At 45.1% G+C, this 23,956-nt stretch overlaps 1 protein-coding gene across 1 annotated transcript in view; it reads right to left on the bottom strand.

Annotated features, from left to right (window-relative positions):
* Positions 1-19,065, bottom strand: part of LOC310941243 (cytoplasmic phosphatidylinositol transfer protein 1-like) — a gene marked incomplete at its 3' end in the record, with an annotated part of 75,390 nt that extends 56,325 nt beyond the window's left edge. Inside the window, exon 1 of the mRNA XM_083906377.1 lies at positions 19,007-19,065. Coding sequence (XP_083762503.1) covers positions 19,007-19,054 — 48 coding nt within the window. The 5' untranslated portion in view covers positions 19,055-19,065. The remainder of the gene's footprint in view (positions 1-19,006) is intronic.
* Between the last annotated feature and the right edge of the window lie 4,891 nt (positions 19,066-23,956).

Genomic DNA, 23,956 nt, shown 5'->3' with positions numbered 1-23,956 from the left:
CCTGCGATATCTACTGCAATGTTTCAAATAACCCCAAATGATGCCGCTACTGCTGCTTCTGCTGCAAGGCTAATTGCTACCCAGTGCTGTGAAGGGAAAGGAAAAAACATATACTTTCCCTTTGCTTCACAACAGGAGTCATATTAGAGAACATACTGTACTGTGTCGCTTTTAATAAGGATGTCTGTGATTTATTTCTCATGACAAGTGTCACAGATGGCTTAGGGAGTGAAGAGAGCATTTCTGGTGGTTGGACAAATCAGGAAATAACAGCCTCCATCCCCTTTGGTCCACATCTAAAAAAAAAATTATAATATACACAGACAAATGTGGTGTTTTTCCCAATCTTTCGGTCTACAAATCATCAGGCAAAATTCAATTATTTTTGAGGACGAGGTGATGCCGCGGCGGCACGTTCTGTTTTGAGCGACTGACAAATATTCACTCAACTATGATGTCAAATCAAGAACATTTGCCGCGTGAACGCACTTTGTGTTCAGTGCCCGCATAACACGCGCATGATAAATTTACTCACAGCGTCACCGAATAAGAATAAACAACCGACCGAAGCAAGCGACAGATTAGTGATACCTGGAATATCAGCGCAGTCGTCTACAGTCATGTTAGTGCATTTAAGTTGCTTCAGAGAAAATGAACTGCTTGGATGTGATTGATGCAAAAAGCCCCAGGCATGAGAGAAGGCAAGACACCATCAACTGCCTGTTATTTTTGATAGTCATCCTGGATGGTCTTACACTATAATCACTATAATCCACTCTGCTATGGGGGGTAATGGTAGGGATGGATAGCAGTTACCATAGAAACGAGAGATGATAATGAAGTCTGTAAGCTTATGGCTATCTATAGTCAAATTAGAGAGAGTGTGTGCGTGTGTGTGTGTGTAGCTGCATTCTTCAAAGATGCATTGCACCTGTGTGTGGGCTGGAGTCATACCAGTACAGCGGAACAGCCCGATAACCAGTGCACACAAGAATATTCTTACCCTGAGTGTCAAAGTGTTGTTGGTAACATGATGGGGAAGGAAAATTTGGATGGAACTTTCTAAAAAAGGTCAGATGAGGGCAATGGCACATGTGCCTAGTGAAGCAGTGATGTGATATTAAGGGTTTGCTTATTTGATCAGATATTAAATGTTTCTTTTTCCGATAGCCGATCCGCCAATTTTGATCCGATATCACTACTGAGCATCACAGCTCATCCCTGTTAAAAACAATATTTTTTAGGACATTAAAGCAACATCCATCCACCCATCCATTATCTACCGCTTTATCCTCCACTGGAGGGTCGCGAGGGATGCTGTCTCAGCTGGGCGATAGGCGGGGGAACACCCTGGACAGTTCGCCAGTCCATCGCAGGGCCACATATAGAGACAAACAACCATTCACTCACACTCTCACACCTACGGTCAATTTAGAGTGACCAATTCATCTAATCCCCAAATATGGATGGTTTTTTGGACTCTGGGAGGAAGAACCCGGAGGAAAACCCACGCAAACATGGGTAGACCATGCAAACTCCTTGCAGAAAGGCCCTTGTTATTAAAGCAACAAGAAAGTTTTTAAAAAAAAGCTAATTAAAAGCCAAAAGTGCAACTATTAAGAGAAACTATTACGACAAAAAGTTAATTATAATGATTTTTTTCAATTCAAACAGCACTTACATCACTACATTTTTTTTTTAACCATGTCTCTGTTCCATAGCCAAAATCTGTTTTCACTTACTGCTATGTTTGTCTTATTGAAATCGCCCACACTTAAAAGCAATGTGCGTACAGTACCACACCCACACCCATCCCTCAACATCTGCTTTTGCCAGAAATCCATTCCATTATTCATGAGACACATAAGGGTTGTTGAAATTTAGCTAATGGCGGGAGTGAAATTTCCAGAATTTGCGCGAAGCCATTAATGGAAGTGCAGGAGTCCTCGTGCAGGATAAGATGGCACTGAAACTTCAATAATGCAACAGGGCTATTAATCAGTTTCAATCATCCATTCATTCGTTTAGCCTTTCGCATGCAATTGTGCTACGGGGCATGGAGGAAGAAAACACTTTTCACACTAGTCCGCTACTGTATGTGTGAACATCTAGTGTTACTCATGTATTCACAGCTGAGCATTTCTCAAAATGAGATACAAGAGAGACGGTTATCATATCAAAAAGTCAGACCGTCAGCCCTACATTGTTGTGTACTTCTTTGTACAAATTGGTATCGGTACAGTAGTACGATAAACTTTCATAGGTTTCCCGATGGATCCACCGGAAACCTATGAAAGTTTATCCTGATATTTTACCGAGACAAATTGTAGGGCTGACATTCTGGCTTTTTGATACGATAACAGTCTCTCTTGTATCTGAAATCCGCTAATTTTTACGAATAAAACTGACTCTACTACTAAGCACTTCACTAGCGTCTCCAGAAAATCCAGGAAAACGACAACACGACCTACCGGAAGCAGCCCAGCGTACCAATATTCCAAATATACCAAATATTCCCTTATTGTTCCAGGTCATGAATGACGGTCTATTGATTTAACAGTAATATAACGTAACGTAACATAGCTTGACCTAACCTTTAAAAACCTTTTTACATCACGCCTAGTACAGCATCCCAACAGACACATCAATCTCCAAAACTGCTAGACATTTTCCAGTACATATCTCCCACATTCCTTTCCTGGCAAGAATATTTAATCAAAGCCTTGTTTCCTTAGTTATTCGATTTGCAGTTTTTCCGTAAAAATGTCGATTTGCCGAAAAATGTCAGTGTTTCATGACTTTCGGACGTGGTCAAATGGCTTGATCTGTTGTCTCTTTGCATTCAATTCAAGCAGATTAATCAATAATCAAAATAGTTGGCAATTAACTTAGTAATATATTAATAATTGAATAAATGGATTAATTTTTGCAGGCCCCAGGTGCCACACAGAGTAACTGCTACAAAACAATTGTCACCAATTCTTTGTCAAAATCAACTCTACCTACCGTTTTTAATGTCTGTATATATTGCTTCCCTGAGAGATACTGCATACTGCCATCAATGACACTCTGTCTAACCACTGCTTTTGGAATCTCCTCTGATAAACAATGAAGATAATAGGTGCTCTCGAAAGCCTCAAATGTCAAGTACTTTAAAGAGGCTCTCTCGATTATATGACCATCAACTCTGCTGTTCTACCCAAGGTTGTCACACTTTTTACCATATTTGGTTTGGATCCATTTGCAATTATTGTGGCGAGTAAATATAACACAAGTTCCTTCGAAGGTCCTGCGTCACGTTGGTGTACATCAAAGTGTGTTATGCTTATCTCAGAGTGCCGGTAGTTTGGTAGTTTCTGAGTGTCCGTTTGAGCAAATGAGCCCACAGTAAGCAGTTTCAATTAAGATGTCCAGACTTAAGGCAGCAAGAAGAGTTGATTTGGTCAACAGAATCAGCTGCTTTCTCTCGCCATGTTCAGCCATTAGTTATAGATATAAAAGCCTTCAGATGTCGGGGGAAAAAATAAATATCTCCACAGAGATGATATATATAGGTATATAAAGGCCACGTCATATGCATATACTTTAACATAAAGAGACTCCAGCACACTAAAGTGCCTTCCACAGTGGATAAACTTAATGTGGACATGACATTAGGAATTCGAAGTATAGCTGTATCTCTAATGTTGTACCCCATAGGTATTGCTCTGCAATTAATCTAAACTTGTGTTCCAATTACAATTATTGCCCTAAACGATTACAATTGTTTGTTTTTTTACAAAACCGGGTGTTTTATTCTGAAAATAACACTGTTAGTGTTGTAATGGCATTTGACTTCCTGTCCTGCTTGTCAGCCGGCAAAAACAAACTTACAGGTATTCAGTGGAATACCTGGGTTAAAAATGCAGTGCGAGTAACTATGCAATATTTACGCTTATTCACAGTTATTTTACTGTCGATTCAAAAGGCTCAATTAAAATTTCATGAGACACTTTTAAGATACATACAAATTGTACCAAATCAAAATTCTCTGAATTGGACTAACACCATCTGGGGGCCCACGGTTGGTGTAGTGGTTAGCACTCTTGCCTTTACAGCAAGAAGACCCGGGTTCCTGGGTTCGAGCCCCGTTTGGAACAACTTCGGAACAAGGGCCTTTCTGCAAGGAGTTTGCATGTGTGTGCGTGGGTTTTCTCCTGGTTCTCCGGCTTCCTCCCACAGTCCAAAAACATGCGATATGGGGATTAGGTGAATTGGTCACTCTAAATTGACCATAGGTGTGAGAGTGTGAGTGAATATCTAAATCTGAATCTATATGTGGCCTGTGATGGACCAGGGTGTACCCCGCCTCTCGCCCAATGTCAGCTGAGATAGGCACAGCACCCCCCCTAAAATATTACTGCATGAAGACCTTTAGTGTTGGACTCAAGCAGGCCTGGGTGCTCTGTGCATGCTCCACAGTTTTCCGCCCCCGACTAATATCCAGAAATAATAGAAGAACCCATTGCACACCTACTGTTTTTCCATTTCATCCTAAGCTGACTTCCAACAAAACATCACAAGGCTTTTACCCTCTTTCCGAAAGACCGAGCCGCACCATTTCACCAGCCCACTGAGCATCTCAGTGCTGGTAGTGGTGGACGCTGCACTGAACAGACATAGTACATGCTAGTTACCATGCACACATGTACATGTGCACACTTCAGCTCAGAGTGTGGGCGTGTACAAGATACAGAAGCAGAATTTATTCCTCTGATAAGTGACACTCCAGAGTGCGACTGCGTGATGATCTAATGTAACTCTTGTGTTATGAAACAGCCTTTCTTTCAATCATACACACACACACACACACACATATATACCGCCATCTAGGAAATGAGAATAGGTCCCATCCATGGATAATGGTCCATCACAACCCATGATGGTTTCCTCTAGAAGAGTAAATGGCAGCAAATGGGAAGTTGATTGAATCACAGCATTGTCATGTATACCAGATGGCAAAGGCCTTGCACCTTACCATGACACCAAAGAAACAAACAGCATCCAACGGGGCTCTATTTCATAAACAAACCCCTGGAGTGGACGGGACAGATTCAATCACAAAGAAAGAAAACAATATAGTGAATAATGGGTAGCAGCAGGGATAGCGCAAAAATAGCAACGACGTCACGTTTGTTGCGAGCCTGCGAATCTTTTATGTGTTGGCAAGCATCCGTCTACTTGACCATAACCCCTGACCTGTCTGTGTGAATGGTGAAAACAAAGAGAGAGTTCCGCACTTTGCATAACTTTATATTGCAACTCATTACATCACCCGTTCTAAATACAGTAACAGCCAGCCTTCCAAGGACACCGTCTTATTTAATTACCTCGTCTAAAAATATGTTTAATTTGTCTGGAAAGATGCCTCAGATGTCCACGCTGAGCTATAGCTTGTTAGTTCATGCTGCGTTTCAGTTCTCCCAGGCTGTGGATACACACGAAATTAAAAGCTGGCGTCATGGAAACATGCTCAGGGACCCGAACAATGGCACCCAATCTGGTTAAAGAGCCCTTATTAAAAGGGGTTTTAACAAACCAGCGATCGCTGATACATTGTTTTCTTTACTGTGATAAAAGTAACCTGGACTATTGCCAACACTGACGTTGGCTTCTTATCCGTTTTCATGCACTTCATTAAGAAATGGTCGTGAGCGATATCTGTGCAACATACACAGTTTCAGTACTTCATGGGTTCACGACAATAGGACGACATAGCAATTATCAAGAAAAAAATGAGCTCTGCAGATGCAACTGAACCATGGTGTGAGACTAATTTACATTTCAGTCGAGTCTAACTTTTTTGGCAACTGTAGTCATTCTACATTATAGGATATTCATTTTCTCTCACAAATTCTGACTGGATTTTAGATTTGGATAGTTGTTTGTGGCTTAAAAATAACAACCCAGATGTCCTTCCAACATCCATCCGGACATTCATCCAAACATCCTTCCATTTATATAGTCACTCATCCCTGTGCAGACCGATCTATTTCCTCAGACTATTTCCTCAAACTTCCCTTTTTAAAAGACAGGATCTCACTTAAAGGTGCATTATGTAATAAATCTACAGCAACTGGCCATAAAATCCTTCTAATATGTCACAGAGACTCAGGAATAATGTTCATATAACAAACTGAACTCACCGACAACAACAGCACAGCCAAAATATTTGCATTAAAGAAAATATTTTGCAGACTGCAAATCATGTTTATGTTTTGAAATCATGTTTTGGCACGTGGCGCCACCTACCGCTACGTCTACCAATCATTGCAGTCAGTAGAGTCTCAGCTGCCGCGCAACCACGGGTTGCCAGTTACGTCACAAAAACGAAAACCTAAAAGACCTCTGTATTTTGAATTTGAATGTAGTACCCGTTTTTGGCCACATTCTTACATATGGCACCTTTAATGAAAATTAGTCCACATGAAACCTGTTTGACATTCATTCAACTATTACACACACATACTCGCAAAATATGCAAATAGGAACAAATGCATCACTGGGTTTGAAGCAGCTCTTCTGAGCTCGGCTGAAAAGTTATTGCCACAGTTAACGCTCCAACAATCGGCCAAGTGAACCAAAGGCTACAACTATGTCATTTCAGTTCAGCCTGGTTATTTTTTTTTTTTTTAAGTATGAGCACAATTCTACAAAAGCCTTGAGGCTATTTTTACTGCACAGCCAAAGCGATTACAAACTTTAACTCGCACTCAAAGAGTCCCATTCATAAGTGATCGGTGACAATACAGGTTCCTGGAACTGGGCGTGTGTTGTAGCTGGAGGTGCACCGTCGTGACTCAGGTTAGCCTAAATTTCGAGTGACGTCAGCGTATTTTTGTCATGAGCTTGGAAAAGGGCACGGCAGCCACAGACATGAAGGTGTAAGTGAGAGCTGCTGTAGCAGAGGCGCACATAACGGTGGGGGGGGGGTAATGGGTGCAGTGGTTGATAAACGGCTCTGCTTATAGGACAGGACGGAGTTATTCTCAAGGCACCTAAACTGAAAACGATTATTTCTTATTCTTAAACCAATGCTCAAACACAGACGCTGTCTTTTAAATAAAGTAACTTGAAGTTTGATGTTATTCAGACAGGAATTTCAAGTTATACCGAGTCATCCTGGACCTACTTATTACACACAACAAACATAATGACGACAATTGTGTTACAATTTACTCCTAAAAGGGACAATGTGTAGTATTTATGGGTTTATATAACCCAAAATCCACTTTTTTATACATATTGATATATATATATATGATATGCCTATATATAAAATGTAGGAAAGGGGGGGGGGGGGGACTGAGGTAAATCAGCAGAGACATGCCAGGAACAAACGCAAACCGGCAAGAGATGATTAAGAGGGCGACAAAAAAAAAAAACTGTGGCGCAACAGAACAACTCATACCTTCTGGCGTTGCTTAAATCATTTCTTCAGTGCGTGTATGGCGTTTGTTAAAGTTGTATAAACACAGCTCAGATAGCCCCCGTCCGACATCTGCCGTCGTAAAGGCAACGGTGACGCAACGCATCCAAGCAGCAGACTGTAATCTCTTCCCAGAGACAATACACAGAAAGATGTGACCTTGTGTGTCCCCATGACTCCATAATCTAAGCGTCCACACACACACACACACACACACACACACACAGTGTATTACTGCCTCACCCCGGGGGAATTTCAAAGGACCAGAACTTCCCGCATTACCCCGACTACTGCCTCTACCCTTTCCATCCTCTCTGCCATCTTTTACGGAGCAATCCACCCATTCCACCCTTCCCCTTTTAATTTCATCAGTCCGAACAGCCTTCCTCTCCCCTTTTGGACGGCCAGGAAACATCGTGTCAACTTTGAGGAGACATTGAACAAACAGAACAAACCATCACCGCCTCCCAGACATTTCCCTCTGGTCTGTTAAGTAGACTTCTTTCCGAGCGAGAGCGGCAGTCGGCTAACAATTACACAACTGCTTCCCGGGATTCCTCAAAATAGAGCTTTACCAAGAAGCAAAGGGCAGAGTCTATTCGTGCGTGAGACGATCACTCTCGTATTTCACCATGTGATCGACTGCAATCACATTTTTCCTATTTCAATTCCAGTGTGTACTAGCTTGGATGGTTTACAGAAAATCAATTTGATTTTTTTTACAGAGAATAATAATAATAATAGTATGAGTACATTAGGCAGGGGCCTTGCTTTTCGGAGGCCCGGCATCTTGCATCTCATCATCATCTAGAGTAGCACTAACCCCGCTGAACAGGCAAACTCACCAAAGCATGCATTTTGCATTTCAAAAACAATGCGAATGATGAAAAAACAAGCATCCATTCTGGTAAGCAAAGGTTCACCATAGACCATTGGTGCAACTGGGAAAGTGTTGAGGAAAGGTAATCTCCAGGTGCAGAACTCACAATTAGATATCACTCATTCTAACAATTCAATTCAATTCAATTCAATAAAAATCATAACATACATCATCTCAAGGCAATGTACATAGACAGCATTGTGCAGAGCAGAGAAACCCATCAATTCACACAAGGAGCAAGCACTAGGCATCAGTGGAAAAACAAAAAAAACTCCCTTTTAACAGGAAGAAATCTCTGACACAACCAGACGACAGCAGCCATCTGCCTCGGCCGGTTGTGGTGAAAGAAAGAACTCTAATCTGAGTTGTCTTTCATTTAACAAAAAACGAACCACTTTTATATTATCACCAGCAGGTAAAAAAAAAGCGATGAGCACTAGTTCGACGACACACATTACATGTGCCGTATGTGCCGTGAATTGAAAGTCTTTTGGCTCAGGGTACCGAGTAAAGTGACCCCGGAAAGTATTTAATTTGGAGTGTCATGAAAAAGGCTGGTTGACCAACTAAACTTCAGTGCCTCTGATCTTATTCCACTGAACCATCCTTAGGCAAGGAAAGAAGATTTCAAAGGGGACGTGTTATGCAAAAGCAACTTTTTAATCATGTAAATCCTCTGGAGGCCCTAATAGTCAGCAAAGTGTGAAAAAAAGATGACTCACTCGTGTTTTTGTGGTCCTCCTCAGTCTAAGTAAAGGAGATAAAACATGCCATGTTGACTCCCGCACTTATTTGGACGTCACAAATTCCTCAAATTGTTGTCTCGCGGAGCTCCGCTTGGTCCGTAAAACATGCAAAAGTGCAGTCGGTATCCTATAAAAAGTTGTATCCTAAAACCAGAAGTCCGCGAAAAGTTCTATTCTTGGCTCCACAGTGCAGCACAGAGTCCTACACAAACTTCCAGCCTCAGAGGATTTATCTGTCCAGTGGATACATGTTATATATGACGGCAATGTGCCTGCTAGAGCCTGCAAATGATCACTTTTCCAAATGCTAACTGCTGTTAGCTCCCAGTTGCCTTTGTGGCTGATGTCATTTGCTTTTTATTTATTTTTTTAAGGTGGACCGAAAGAGATACTACTAAACCGAGCGTGGCTGTTTTGGCAGGGTGATTGAACTGCTGTGGTGCTTCATCCATATGGTATTTTGAGCAAAGCATGTCACAGACATGTTCATTAGGACACCAGGGAACTCGGTTAACTTGGAGAAATAGTACATAATATGACTCCTTTAAAATGTTCCATCCGTAGTATATGAACAGAAAGCAACCTTACTTAAAAGAGGGGTGATTCTGCATTGTACAGGAAATCCCATAGAACAGGTCATTCTTCCTTCACAGCTTCCCATGACCTCAAGACATTTTCGATCAAGATGTGGATAAAATGGCGAGTAGAGATTTTTGCATTCAACTGCAGCCTTGACCTGCAATGTTAAGGAAGCGTGTTTTCCCTGGAGCAATTTTATAGAGACTGATCATTGCACCAGGAAGTGCTGCTAGGCAATTATTTTTGGGGCATATGTATAATTAAAGAGTGTGCGTTTTATGTTTTTTATGGCAGCACTGTACATTTGCTCAAAATTGATCACAGGCCTGAACCTCTCGTTAACAGTTATATGAGCTATCTATCACAAGCAGACGGACTGGAAGTGCCTCAAAACTCCTCTGGCCATTAAGGACATGTGGTAAAGGAGCAGAACAGAAGTGACAGGAAGGAAAATGCTTAACACACACTTACACCCCACACACACAAACAATATCACACAGTCAAACTTTCGAAAGGTATCCAGATAGACCAGGCTAGTAAAACTGCAAACATATTGTTCCTGTTATACCCTGGTATGAGTGTGGATGGTGTTTCCACTCATGTTGACCACAATGAGTCAGTAGTGAAACGCTTCTTTCACTGCTTGAAGTCGGGCAGCCAGAGAGAATAATAAACTTACTATTCTTGTCAAGGGGTTTTATGTAAATGCGTTAGACCTTCATTAGCAACGCGTCTCACTCCAAAAATCGCTTTGCAGGCCATCTTTCAACTCCTAGACGGCTTCTTTTCTCCAGTCCTGTGAGAAAAGCTCATAATCTTGATATTTAAAAAATCCACCAGTTTTTCTGCCCCTCGTCCATCCCTTTGTGAAAATCACACCGTGTCAGTCGCGAGAGACACGCAGAGAGAGAAATTATTCCACCTGACAACGTCCTGGCCTTCAAAAAACCCAACGACACCCACGCGGGGGCCACGGAGATGAGTAAGAAAACAATTACATGGGTGATAATTGAAACAGGAGAATGTTTTGCGCTGTACGGTACACGCATGCCAGGACAAGAGAGCCATCATCTTCACCTTCTATATATAGACCGAGTCGTGAAAAACCAAACAGACAAATGGACAGAATGCACACAATGGCCCCCCTTGTCTCTGATATTCTTCACCGCGGGGCTGCACAAGTGCAACTATTAGCATGAGACACCATAAGTGCGGAGGAGTTTTCCACCAACCCCCCCGCACACCACTCAGCACTGTGTTAGTGTCACCGTGCGCAATTAGAGCAGCATGGCTTTAATGCGAGGCAATTTCAGAGAGAGAAATACAGAGGTGAAACTACAACATTGCAACGGTCTAATCTTTCAGGGGTGCTGCACTGAATGTGTAATAGACTTGGTCACCTGATAGGAATGCTTGGACCCAAACTCCCAAACTCGTGGCCCGTGGGCTGCGCGTACTGTAGACGCGCCGTGTGAAAGTATGAGTGAATGGCAAAACTGTAGTGTAAAGCAACTTTGAGTGGTCCTCAAGACTAGAAATGTGCTATATAAATATAGACCATTTAACGGAGTTTGTTTCTTTGTCTGTTAGCGACATAACTCGGAAAAAGTCACGGACGGATTTGGATTTGTGAAGTAATTACATTTTGGGCATGATCCCTGGAGGGGGGGGGGGGTCTTCTCTAGTTGCAAAACACGCAGCTAGAGTGCTGTCGGTATGCTGAAAAAACGGTATCCTAAGTCCAGAAGTTCTATTCTTGGCTCCACAGTGCAGCACAGAGTCCTACACAAACTTCCAGCCTCAGAGGATTTATCTGTCATGACGGTAATGTACCTGCTAGAGTCTGCAAATGATCACTTTTCCAAATGCTAACTGCTGTTAGCTCCCAGTAGCCTCTGTGGCTGATGTCATTTCCTGTCCCTTAAGTTTTCGTTTTATTCTTTTTATTTATTTATTTTAAGGTTGACCTAAAGAGAGGGGGGGGTGAGCTGCCTTGGTGGAGGTCTGCACTCTACAAGTGCTTTTCTAGTTGTGAACTTTTACTTTGAAATCCTGTGAATTGTTGCCATAAATCGAAAGTTACGTATGTAACTACGGTTCTATGAATCCTGGATGACCGCCAGAGGCGGTGCTTTAGCACTGGATGTCTCCATCTTGCGCATGCGCAGGTCGAGTGTTTATACCAACAAAGTCACCCATGACCCCTGATGACGCCGGCTAGCCTATATCTTCCGGTGACATCAGAGGATCTGTTCCTGCAGAATCTTCTCGCGAAACCACGAGGATTCCGAGTGACAGAACGCTCTGGCGGTCATCCAGGATTCATAGAACCGTAGTTACATACGTAACTTTCGTTCTATTTCATCCTTACTGACCGCCAGAGGCGGTGCTTTAGCACTGGATGACCATAACAACAAAGTCACGAGGAATGCCAGTACGTACCTCAGTGAGAGTAAAGGGTAGAGGCGGCACATTCACCCTATAGAATCTGGACAGGGTAGCTGGTGATGCCCACCAGGGGCACGCCGCGCAGAGCCGCCCATGATGTAGTGACAACCCTAGTAGAGTGGCACCTCCCCCGGATGGCAGGGGATAACCACCGTGTTTGTACACCTGAGTGATGATGTCCATAATTCTGTGTGAGAGTCACTGTTCGGAGGGAGCACGGCCTTATTAGTACGCCGTAGTAGAGAAACAGCTGTTCTGACCGTCTCAAGCTCGCGGTCGAAGTTATATAGACTCTTAAGGTCTGGACAGGGCACGGCCGTCATGACCTTTCCTCCCCTGCTGGGAGGATAAACTGTGCCAGGATTAAGGTTTGACGATGACAGAACCTGAGGAGGAAAAGCCCGTATTTGGCCACAGAGTGACCCCTGAGCCATCTGAGTCTGAGTTCGACCTCAGACATGAGTCCCTCACAGAGAGAGCATGTAGCTCCTCAGCACTCCTTACTAAGTGATGGTGAGGAGAAAGGCAGTCTTCAACTCAAGGGGGGGGGCAGCACCGGGGCAGACCCCAAGCCAGAATTCTCTGTACCCTTGGTAGTTGTAGCCTTGAGGCTTTCCTTTAAGGAAAAGGACACGAGTCTGTGGCACTCCACGGTGTTGTCATCAACTTGAGTGTGTCGAGAGGAAAAGCCCGCCACATAAGCCCTCCCGTCCGCCATTCGGGAGTGGCTGTAGGAACTACAGAATTGTTGTAGTTGTATAGTAGACGGGGCCCTCGCCCCCGTCGGAACACCAGGCAGACAGTTTACACCTGTTCACATACTGCATTTGGGTAGAAAGCTCCATAGTTTTCAGTGTGGTACATTGGGCTGTGTCTGAACACTCTGCCCGGAGGTCGTGCCCTGCAGTGGCCGACCCAGAGCTGGAGGCAATGAGGGTCAGGATGCCAGACCTGGCCCCCTAACTGAGACAGGAGATCCAACCTGTCGGGGAGACGCCGCGATGAGCTGCAGCAGAGCCTGTGCAGCAGAGGAAAACATGTCATCCCTGGCCAGAAAAGGGGGCCACCACTAGCAGGTTGTGGCCCTGCTGGAGGACCCTCTGCAGTGTTTGAGGAATCAGCGGCTCTGTGGGAAGGCATAGATAAGAGCTTCTGGGCGATCGTGTGCGAGAGCATCCTCGCGGCTGAGAAGGGCTGGCCTTCTCTGTCAAGGAGAACCAGAGGGGGGCAGTGGGTCGTCGACTCCTCTGTGGCAAAGAGATCCCCCTCTGCCCTGCCGAAAAAACATCCCGGATATTAAATACCACCTCTACATCAGAGTGTGTGCAATTATGTCAGAGAGAGACGGTTGAGACATTGTCTGACCGTACTAGCACATGCCTCTACTGAAGGAACTGAAGAAAAAGCTGCAGTGCCATGTGCACTGCCCGTAGCTGTGAGGGATACATCTGTGTGACAGTCTCCCGAAGGGATGTAATGGCGCCCATGGGCGTGCCCTGAAGAAGAAACCATCTCACCCTCCGTGGGGCCAGAGCAGGCCGAGGAGGCAGGAGGCCAAGGAGGCAGCGTTGTGATGCCTAAGCTTCCTGTGCTGGTGCCACTTGGCATACAAGTGGAAACTGTTCGGCCACCTCTGAAGGGGGCGTAGTGGCAGCGGGCCTAAGGGAGCCACAGTGGCAGCAGCTGTTAGCTTGCCTAAGAGGCGCATATACTGGGTGTAGCGCAAGCAGCGGCCCTTCTGAAGAGGAGAAGGAGGATGAGGATGTCGTCCACACGCCGAAGTGATGGACAGGCCCTCATGGCAACAGCATCCGGAGTCACCCCCCTAGAAAAGTGTACTCTGAGAGGGAACCAGGCAGCTCATTGTGAAAATCACTCTGAGGATGTTCATGCCCCGCGACTGCAGGGGGGAGAGGGCTGCTGCCACACACCTGGCCAGCACCAGCGGTGAAGGGAGAGGCCGAACGGGAGCAGTGAGCACCCTGGACTGATAATGGCGGCCCTGAGAGCAGGCTGCAGAAAATGCCTGGTGCTATGGGGACGTGAAAGTACGCGTCCTTCAAGAATAAGAGGTAAACCATTCCCCTGTAAAAGCCAGTACGCAGAACCACTGCATTACTGAGCATGTGGAACTTCGTGAACTTCAGGAACCTGTTGTCCCCTCAAGTTGAGTGATAGGGCGGAGTCCATCGTCTTTCTTTTCCATGAGAAAGTAAGTTGAGTAGAACCCCATGGTGACAGGGTTTTTTTCTGCCGGGTCGCGTATAATGGTCATTTGACCAGGCTGTAGGTTGGGGGTGTCGGAACTGAAATTTGTACCTGTGGGGTTAAGGTGGAATCACCTAAGGGCCTGTGGTGAAAACAGTCCAGTAGCTGAGCTGCTGCTCTTTTGGAAAAAAGAAGCCGATAATCAGCCACTGAATCTCCCCTGAGCTAGCCACTGGCGGCGAGTCAAAACAGTGGGGGAGCTGGGCTGGTTCACGCCTGAAGAGGCACTGGCGGGAGCCGGCTGAGCCTGTGGGGCCATGCGAATGGTGGCACCCATGAAGTTATACCCGCCACTGCTGGCTGGGGAGCGGGAGCTCACCCCAAAGGTGTGTGAGGCAGCACCTTGGGGAACCACATTGGCCCCATTGTTGGTGAACTCGGTGGCTGAAGCCGCCACGGAGATTACATCTTCCTCCGGTTCGACCGTGGCAGCGGGGAAGCGGAAAAACCTGCGTCCACTGCACCGATCCCAGAACTGGACGGCTATGAAGAGGGTCTCCATCTAGTTTAACTCCTCAGTCAGCTGGTCCCCCCTGGAGGCCAGTTTAGACTCCTCGACCCTCTTCCCAGAGGGGGCGCCCACAGCCTCTGCAGCCGAGGTCGATTAGAGCTGTGCTGGTGGCAGTCGCTGGGCTGGGGTCAGCTGGTCCGGTTCCGGAACATGACCCAGCAGGTGTTCCTCAGCCAGTCTGGCAACCCGCACTGCCCTGGGCATGAAGCTGCAGTTCATGCACGGATCCTCCGACAGCCCCTCCCTCAGGTGTTCGAGGCCAAGGCACGGAGGGCACCTATCATGACCGTCCTCCGGCTGCAGGGAGGCCATACAGGTCGCACAGGAGTGGTCACCGAGCATGGTGCCAGTCGGCGGCTGTAGAGTGGGAGAAGCAACAGATGCTGGGAGAGGGAGCGAGAATACTGCCTTCACCAACAGGTGTCGCACGGCCGTAGTTAGGGTAAGTGGTTCTTCACACTAACTATGAGGCCAACGGCGTCCGCCTATGCTGGGAGCGGGAGCGAGAACACTGCCATCACCAGCAAAGGTCAGCTTGCTGCGCCAGTACAGACTGTCACCACCGAGCAGACACAGCTCGATGTGGCTGTTACTGACGGTAAGTAGTATACACCTGTGATGGGAGAGGGAGCGAGCACACTGCCTTCACCAACAGGTGTCGCACAGCCGAATACAGTTAGGATTAGTGGTTCTTCACACTAACTATGAGGGCACCAGCATCCGCCTATGCTGGGAGCGGGAGCGAGAACACTGCCTTCACCGGCAAAGGCCAGCTTGCTGCGCCAATACAGACTGTCGCCACCGAGCAGACGCAGCTCGAGATGTGGCTGTTACTGACGTTTAGTAGCATACACCTGTGATGGGAGAGGGAGCGAGCGCACTGCCTTCACCAACAGGTGTCGCACAGACAAATACAGTTAGCCTTAGTGGGCTCTTCACACTTCTGCTAACTGGAGGGCAACAGCACCTGCCTATGCTGGGAGTGGGAGCGAGAGCACTGCCTTCACCAGCAAAAGGTCGGCTTGCTGCGCCAAATACAACCATCCCGCCTAGCAACACAGCTCAAGATATGGCTGTTACTAGAGGTAGTAGTATACACCTGCGATGGGAAAGGGAGCGAACACACTGCCTTCACAAACAGGTATCCAATGCAGTTAGCCTTAGTGGAACACGTCTGCTTACTACAGGGGACTAGAATGAAGAGTACAGCAAACGGTGTATCATCATCATCAACACAGTAAAAACCCAAAGCAAAAGCAGTACTCACTGTACAGTTACTCCCAGATAACTGTAGTACAGATGTCAGGAGAGGGAGCGAATACACTGGTTTCACTGACATATGTATAATGTACCGATTACACATACGCAAGGTCAAGCAAGCAGTGCTGACACTAGCGCCTGTAACTAAAATCACAAATGTCGGGAGAGAGAGCGCACACGCTGTCTTCACCGACACAGGAGAGTAAAAAAGAGAGACAGTACACACCGTACAGTTACTCATAGATACAGCAGAAGTACAAAGTTGGAAGAGGGAGCGAGTACGCTGGCTTCACAAACATACAACCACCACGAAAGGTGGGCCGGGTACAACCAGCTGTGTACCGATTACACAGCCTCTAGGTCAAGCTTCTACGGATATAGCAGAAATACAGATGTCAGGAGGGAGTGAGTACGCTGGCTTCACCGACATATGAAGCTACAACTGGAGGTGGGTACGAGCAGCGGTGTAGCGATTATGCAGACGCTAGGTCAAGCGAGCAATGTTGACCGCCAGCGCAACAACCCAATGTCGGGAGAGAGAGCGGACACGCTGTCTTTACCAACACATCAAATGAAAAAACAAAGCGAGAAACGGTACACACTGTACAGTTACTCACGGATAACAGTAGTACAGATGTCAGGAGAGGGAGCGAGTACACTGGCTTCACTGACATGTATAATGTACAGATTATGCAGACACTAGATTAAGTAGCAGTGCTGACACTAGTGCCTGTAATTAAATCACAAATGTCGAAGAGAGAGCACACACGCTGTCTGCACCGACACATGACAGTAAAAAAGGAGAGAGGCAGTACACGTTGTACTGTTACTCATAGATACAGCATAAGTACGGGTGTCGGGGCTTCACCGACATACAACTACAACGAAAGGCGGGTACGACCAATTGTGTAGCGATTACACAGACTCTGTGTCTTAAAGCAATGCTGTCTTCATAACATGGAAAAGTACAGATAAAAAACGGTACAAGTTGTACAATTACTCACAGATATAGGAGTACAGATGCACTTTCTTCACCAACATATGACCGCAACAAAGCGGGTACTATCAGCTGTGTACCGATTATACAGACGCTAGGTCGAGCAGGCAATGCTAACCGCTAGCGCCCGTAATTAACACACGGAAATGTCGGGAGAGAGCGCACAACGCCTTCACCGACTAATTTTACAGAGAAGACATATTCTCAAAGGAGGCGAAAGACGCCTGGTATACTCAGCCAGTTGTAGCGTTGGCTGATCCAACTTCTATTACGGGGTGTTCACGGCGAACCGCGACGAACCTCCCGTCTCCGCTCGTCGCAGCCCTTGGAGGGCGAGCAGCTCGCAGCTCCGACAGATTGTCACAAGGCTACCAGCGACGGAGCGGCAATGGACGCTTTAATTCAGCTAGAGTTCGCTGACATGCGTCTACCTGCAAAGCGAGAAGATGAAAAGGAACAGATCCTCTGATGTCACCGGAAGATATAGGCTAGCCGGCGTCATCAGGGGTCATGGGTGACTTTGTTGGTATAAACACTCGACCTGCGCATGCGCAAGATGGAGACATCCAGTGCTAAAGCACCGCCTCTGGCGGTCAGTAAGGATGAAATAGAAATATTGTTATTGCATTATCATGGCGGAAGGTTAATATTGCCCACCCAGGGCCACACGGTTAGTGTAGTTGTGTAGCACACAACAAGGGCCTTTCTGCATGGAGTTAGCATGTTCTCCCTGTGGGTGTGGGTTCTCCACACACACAGTTCAAGAACCCTGGTTTACACACAAGCAATCCTTCATCAGGTAGAATATTGACAATTCATATAAAGGCCACTGCTTGCATACAGGGCTGGCCCAAGGCATAGGCAAACTCGTGACCACTAGAGGGCCCCCCAAGAGAAATTAACTCAAAAAATAAATAAAAGTTTGGATTATTTAGAATTTTTCTCCCCATTTTTACCAAAGCTTTTTCACATAGTGTTCAGATGTGATTATTTGACTTTATATTTTATTTATAAACCATTTTTATTACCTTGTGCCAGGTGCCTCTGTCGATTCACATTATTATTTAAGTATTTATTTGTTCATTTTATTTTATTCTGCGTTGTTTACATATAAAAGCCGAACCCAAAGATTGTGCACATTTTTAGATTTTCAGACCATAATATCTTAATATTTTTTATTTATAAACCGTTTGGTTTTATGTGTTGATTCTCTGTGTTCGCCAGTAGGGGGGAGTTGCTGATTTTGCCAAATATTCATTGAAAGATTTTTCTGTACGTTTGAAAAAATCTGGTTTATTCTGCTTCCATGCAACAAAAAGTTCTCACATTTACTTTTACAAGTGTATTCGTATTTGTGTGACAAAGTAGAATAAGTAGAATACCTTTAGTATAGTAGGTGTGTGAATGATGGGGCCCCAAAATCAAATTTTGCTTCGGGGCTCCATGGAGGCTTGGGCCGGCCCTGCTTACATATAATAGTAATAGCATATAATAATCACCAGAAGTTATGCACTGTAGCCTTTGTCCAACAAATAATAGAATATAACTGCACACAGAAAATAAGGAATCGAGGATGATTGTAGCTCGAACTTTGATCGCAGAGAAAGTACACCGTCAACTTCAGATCAGCGGGATGATGGTTCACACACACACACACACACACACACACACACACACACACACACACACACACACACACACACACACACTCACAGGGAGAGATGGAGGGACGGACTAGTTTGTCTCTGGATGACTTTAATCCACATCTCATGTCTGGATACAGCAGGCATTGTGAAGGTGAAACAAAGAGTAAAGAGTAAAAAAAAAAAAAAAACGAGAGCAAACTTACCTCCTCCACCGTGAGTGGCATGCATATCCTGTACTCCTTCATTGACATCTTCTCCCCCCCTCCCCTCTTTTGCTGTGAGTCTATGTGTGTGTGTGTGTGTCAACGCAGCCCCCCAGTAAATGCTGCCTCTGCCGCCCGACGGGATGTGTGTAATATCTGGAGACGTTCTCAGCAGCGTGCGGGAGGTGATGGTTATCCCGGGTTAAGAAACTCACTCCGAGTCACGGCTGATTTCGTTCATCAGAAAACCAGCGGACACACACACACATATATATATACACATACGCACACACACACACACTCTCTCTCTCTCGCTCGCTCTCTCTTTGCGGTGGTGAACGAGAGAACAGATATGAGCTCGCTCGGTTCAGGACTGTCCCTCCTATCACACTGGCGCGTGAAGTCACACGCAGACAGCGCGGAGCGGCACCGGAAGGAAGTGGGCTCTGCGATTTCAAAATAAGAGCATGTTCATTGAAAGATTTTATTCTTAGATATGTGGTTTATTATTGTTATTTTATTTTTAAAAGTAAAAAAAAAAATGTACATTTACATCAGAAGGCTGCAAATAAAAAACATTCATATGATCTTTATTTTAATTTTATTCAAGAAATTTATGCCACGCTTTTGCATGTTCTAAATCAGGGGTTTCTCAAAGATTTGATACCTGAGGTCCAATTTCGGGAACCCAATATTGGACTGAGCTCCGCCAAAGGAAAATAAAAAATAAAAAAAAAACAGAAAGAAATCCCATTTGTAATCATTTTAATAACCAGATTGCAGTTCTACAGTTTACACTTATTGGTCTGTATCCAGTATTGTCCAATAAACATTTAAAGGGGAAATAAGTAGTTTATAGTACCATCTAGAGGAGAGGCTGAAATTTACAACAAAGACCTGCTGCTCTGCTCACCCCCTCCCTTCCCTGAGCGCTACGGTATCCGCAGCTGGTCAAATGTCGTCCTCGTCGTCTTTCTCTGTGTCAGCAGATGAGGTTCGTGAGGTGAGGGAGAGGGCGGAGCTACCGCGGCCGTAGCAGACGATGCGGAGAGAGAGGAGGCAGGACTTCCGCTACAAGTAAAGAGACGCTTGTTTTGTTCTCTCGCGTTTGTCCTTACAGGCTCCGGTAGAAACATGGTGTCTCGCTGCTAACAGTGGCTATGCAACCGCGGTCCGCGGTCATGTTATTTAACATGACTTTTTGAAACACTACGAAAATGAAACAAAAACTATTATACAGCGACTTGACAATGCAGGAGCACATAATATGTATAAAAAAGTGGATTTTGGGTTATATAAACCCATAAATACTACATATTGTACCTTTAAAGCGGACCTAGACCGGAAGTTCCAATTAACACTGTTTTTTAGTGTGTATCTGCGTCATTACCTTGCTTAAGAAGCCCTGAAGGTTCTAAACAAACAGTTCAGCCACTGCTGAGAACGCTGTGTTTTATTGTAATCTCAGGCTCAGCGAGATCTCTGAAAAAACCCGGTCCGGTTACGTAAACACCGGTTCTCCTGAACAGCAGATCGTCCTGCTCCGGGCATTAGTCCGGGCACATCCGGTTGCGTACATTGAACCGCAGAAGAAGAATAACGTCCGTTGTGGAGGTGTTTCACGAGCGACAGTGTCTTCTGACTCTGGGTCTGACTCCGGGTCAAAGTCGTAAAAGGGACTGCGGTGGGGAGTCGTGACAAAGCTATTTTTAAACACTGTTAAAACAATGTTTTGATTATAAGGAGCAGTACATCCACCGTTCCAGAGGGGGGAGCTGCGCTTCTGAGAACGGGTGTACTTCCGGGTACTGGCCAATCACAAGACTCTGTCTTCTGGGTGAGAGAGTTGAGTCTCAAATCTCGCAGCTGGGAAACACCGTCAGAAAAGAGGATTTCTATCGGCTCGTTTACAGCAACTAGGAGGTTTTTGACCATACAGGCAACAGAAGCCAGCAATGAAGCAAGTTTCCAGTTAAAGATAGGGTTGGAGATCCAAGAAGAAATAGTTAGAGCAAGATACAAAGTTAACCTACCTGTCCCTGAGAGACAGGGCCACCATGGCATCAATTTGCAGCGCTTTCTGGGTACGCGCATGATGCATTCATACATTTTAATGATTTAAACTAATGCATTTAACTTTTCACCATAACCCCAGCCTCCCAGTGGTGTGCAGTGTGCACAGGTGGTGGGGAGGGGAGGTAATCGTCCCCCTGGTGCCCTAATGGGAAAAACACACAGCGCACTAGCCAAAGTGCCGCCTTGTCACAAGACACACACTCAAGTGCCCTCCAGAGTGGAAAACACGAGGAAGTGGCTCATGCCCTACTGGCTGCCATTCATCTGTGGCCTCTAAACCAAAATTGTTTTCTAAAGGAGTGCCTTTCTAGTGGGAAAAAGTGTCCTAAAAATCCCATTCCAAATCCAAAATGGTGTTATTATGAAGTTCCCTACTGCCCCTATGTGACAGTGTCCCCAGGGTGTCCTTGAAAGGATAGGAAATGATATTCAGTGCCGTGATTAAAGGCTGTAAAGGATGTCCCTGTATTGGTATACACATATGTGTGAGAGAATGTGAGAAACGATATGCAAGTCGCGCCTGCCCCATCCGTACACAGTAGGTGCCCTTTCAATTTTCACCCCTGCCCTTCCAAATGTCTGTGTACGCCCCTGTGCCCCTCCAATAGTTAAGATGCTAACAATGGAAACAAAATGATTTCAGTCGGAAACAAAATATCTTGATACAACTGTAAATAGCACAGTCATTTTTCTATGCAGTGCATGTGTTATTCCTTGGATCTGATCTGCAGATAATAATAGTTGTCTTGGTGTCTTATGTTATTCATTATTATTATTATTACTATCAGTAGTAGTAGTAGTGTCCAATTGGTGTAAATCAAGGCTCATGAATTGTAGTGATGCATGGACTGTAATATTAATATTAATATTAATATTAAAGGTGCATTATGTAATAAATCTAAATCAACTGGCCATAAAATCCTCCTAATACGTCACAGAGACTCAGGAATAATGTTCACATAACAAACTGAACTCACCAACAACAACAGTACAGCCAAAGTATTTGCATTAAAAAAAATGTGGCATGTGGCGCCACCTACCGCCATCTACCAATCATTGCAGTCAGTAGAGTCTCAGCTGCCGAGCAACCACGGGTTGCCAGTTACGTCAGAAAGCTAAACCTAAAAGACCCCGGTATTTTGAATTTGAATGTAGTAACCGTTTTTGGCCACATTCTTACATTCTGACTGATTTTCATCATCAACACTTACTTCCGTTTTTCTTTCCCCACAATTGACGTTTGCCGCGTCTTTTATTTTGAAACTTGCTTGACCGCGTGTGAAATTGCTTTACGCCGTTTGGCTGCACGCGCTGTAATCAGCCCAAATGTCCAAACATGCAGAAAAAAATGTTTTGCTTAAAGCGGCGCTTCTTGTTTTTTTTTTTGAATACCATAGTTACAGTTAATTACCACTGATTTATCTATTATTATTTGTTTTAATAATACGTATTTTTAATAGACTAGAAGGAAATGAGGCTCTGCTCTTTTTTTCCCACATCTTAGTTGCAAAAGCTGAGCTGTCGGAAAAGTTGAAGCGGTTAAAGAGCAGCCCCCGTCTTTCCTCCGCTGAAATACGAGACGGCACAGCAGTGAGAGCCACAGCCCACCGCACAGGAAACATCACTGCACCAACCCCACATCTGTGCTCACCCTGTGTCACGTCCTCTCTCCATTCTGAGGCGGGACAGTTTGAATTTTGGACAGTGACACATTTATTCTGGTACCAGCTGTAAATCCTGTGAGGTTTAAAATCAGACTTTTGGAAGATAAATGCTGACTTTCGGGCCTAAAAAATATATTTGGGGGGTCCTCTCATATAACAAACCTGCTGGGTAAAAGCAAAGTCCCCCTGCCCCAGTGTGAGGCAGGAAATGATCAGTGATGTCTGACAGGAAGAGGCAGCACTCTGCTAATCTGTGTCACATGTTGAATATGTAAGGGGAAAACACCCCCGAGATACAGACACTGACCTGTTAACTGCATCACAAGTTTCATTGGATCTTCAGACTCTTCACACTTTATGTGTACAACACAGCTTTAGAATAGAGTCAAACTCAGGGCCTAGGGGCCTTATCCGGCATGCAATAGAATTGTATTTGGCCCATGAGGTAATAGGCTAGGGCAGGGGTCTGCAACCTTTAGAATGAAAAGAGCCATTTTTGTCCCCTCTTCACCCAAATAAAATTAATCAGGAGCCCTAAAAATGAAGATAAAATCACATGTAGTGAGAAAAAAAAAAAGTTTTTTTTTCTCACACATATACTCTATTTAAAGGGGAAATAAGTAGTTTATAGTGCCATCTAGAGGAGAGGCTGAAATTTACAACAAAGACCTGCTGCTGTGCTCACCCCCTCCCTTCCCTGAGCGCTACGGTATCCGCAGCAGGTCAAATGTCGTCCTCGTCGTCTTTCTCCGTGTCAGCAGATGAGGTTCGTGAGGTGAGGGAGAGGGCGAGCTACCACGGCCGTAGCAGACGAAGCGGAGAGAGAGGAGGCGGTACTTCCGCTACAAGTAAAGAGACTCTTGTTTTGTTCTCTCGCGTTTGTCCTTACAGGCTCCGGTAGAAACATGGCGTCTCGCTGCTAACAGTGGCAATGCAACCGCGGTCCGCGGTCATGTTATTTTACATGACTTTTTGAAACACTACGAAAATGAAACAAAAACTATTATACAGCGACTAGACAATGCAGGAGCACATAATATGTATAAAAAAGTGGATTTTGGGTTATATAAACCCATAAATACTACATATTGTACCTTTAAAGAACCACAGTTTGTCGCAAGTTGATACCCAACCTTTAAAGGTTTTTCAACTGGACGTGACGGATAAAACATCAAAACATTTTGTATTTACGCCTTTATCTTGAAAATGT

The sequence above is a fragment of the Microchirus variegatus genome (genome assembly GCF_963457635.1).
Source record: "Microchirus variegatus genome assembly, chromosome: 19".
NCBI lineage: Eukaryota > Metazoa > Chordata > Actinopteri > Pleuronectiformes > Soleidae > Microchirus > Microchirus variegatus.
Note: the sequence above shows the minus strand (reverse complement) of the source record. Positions and strands in the feature narration are given on the sequence as shown.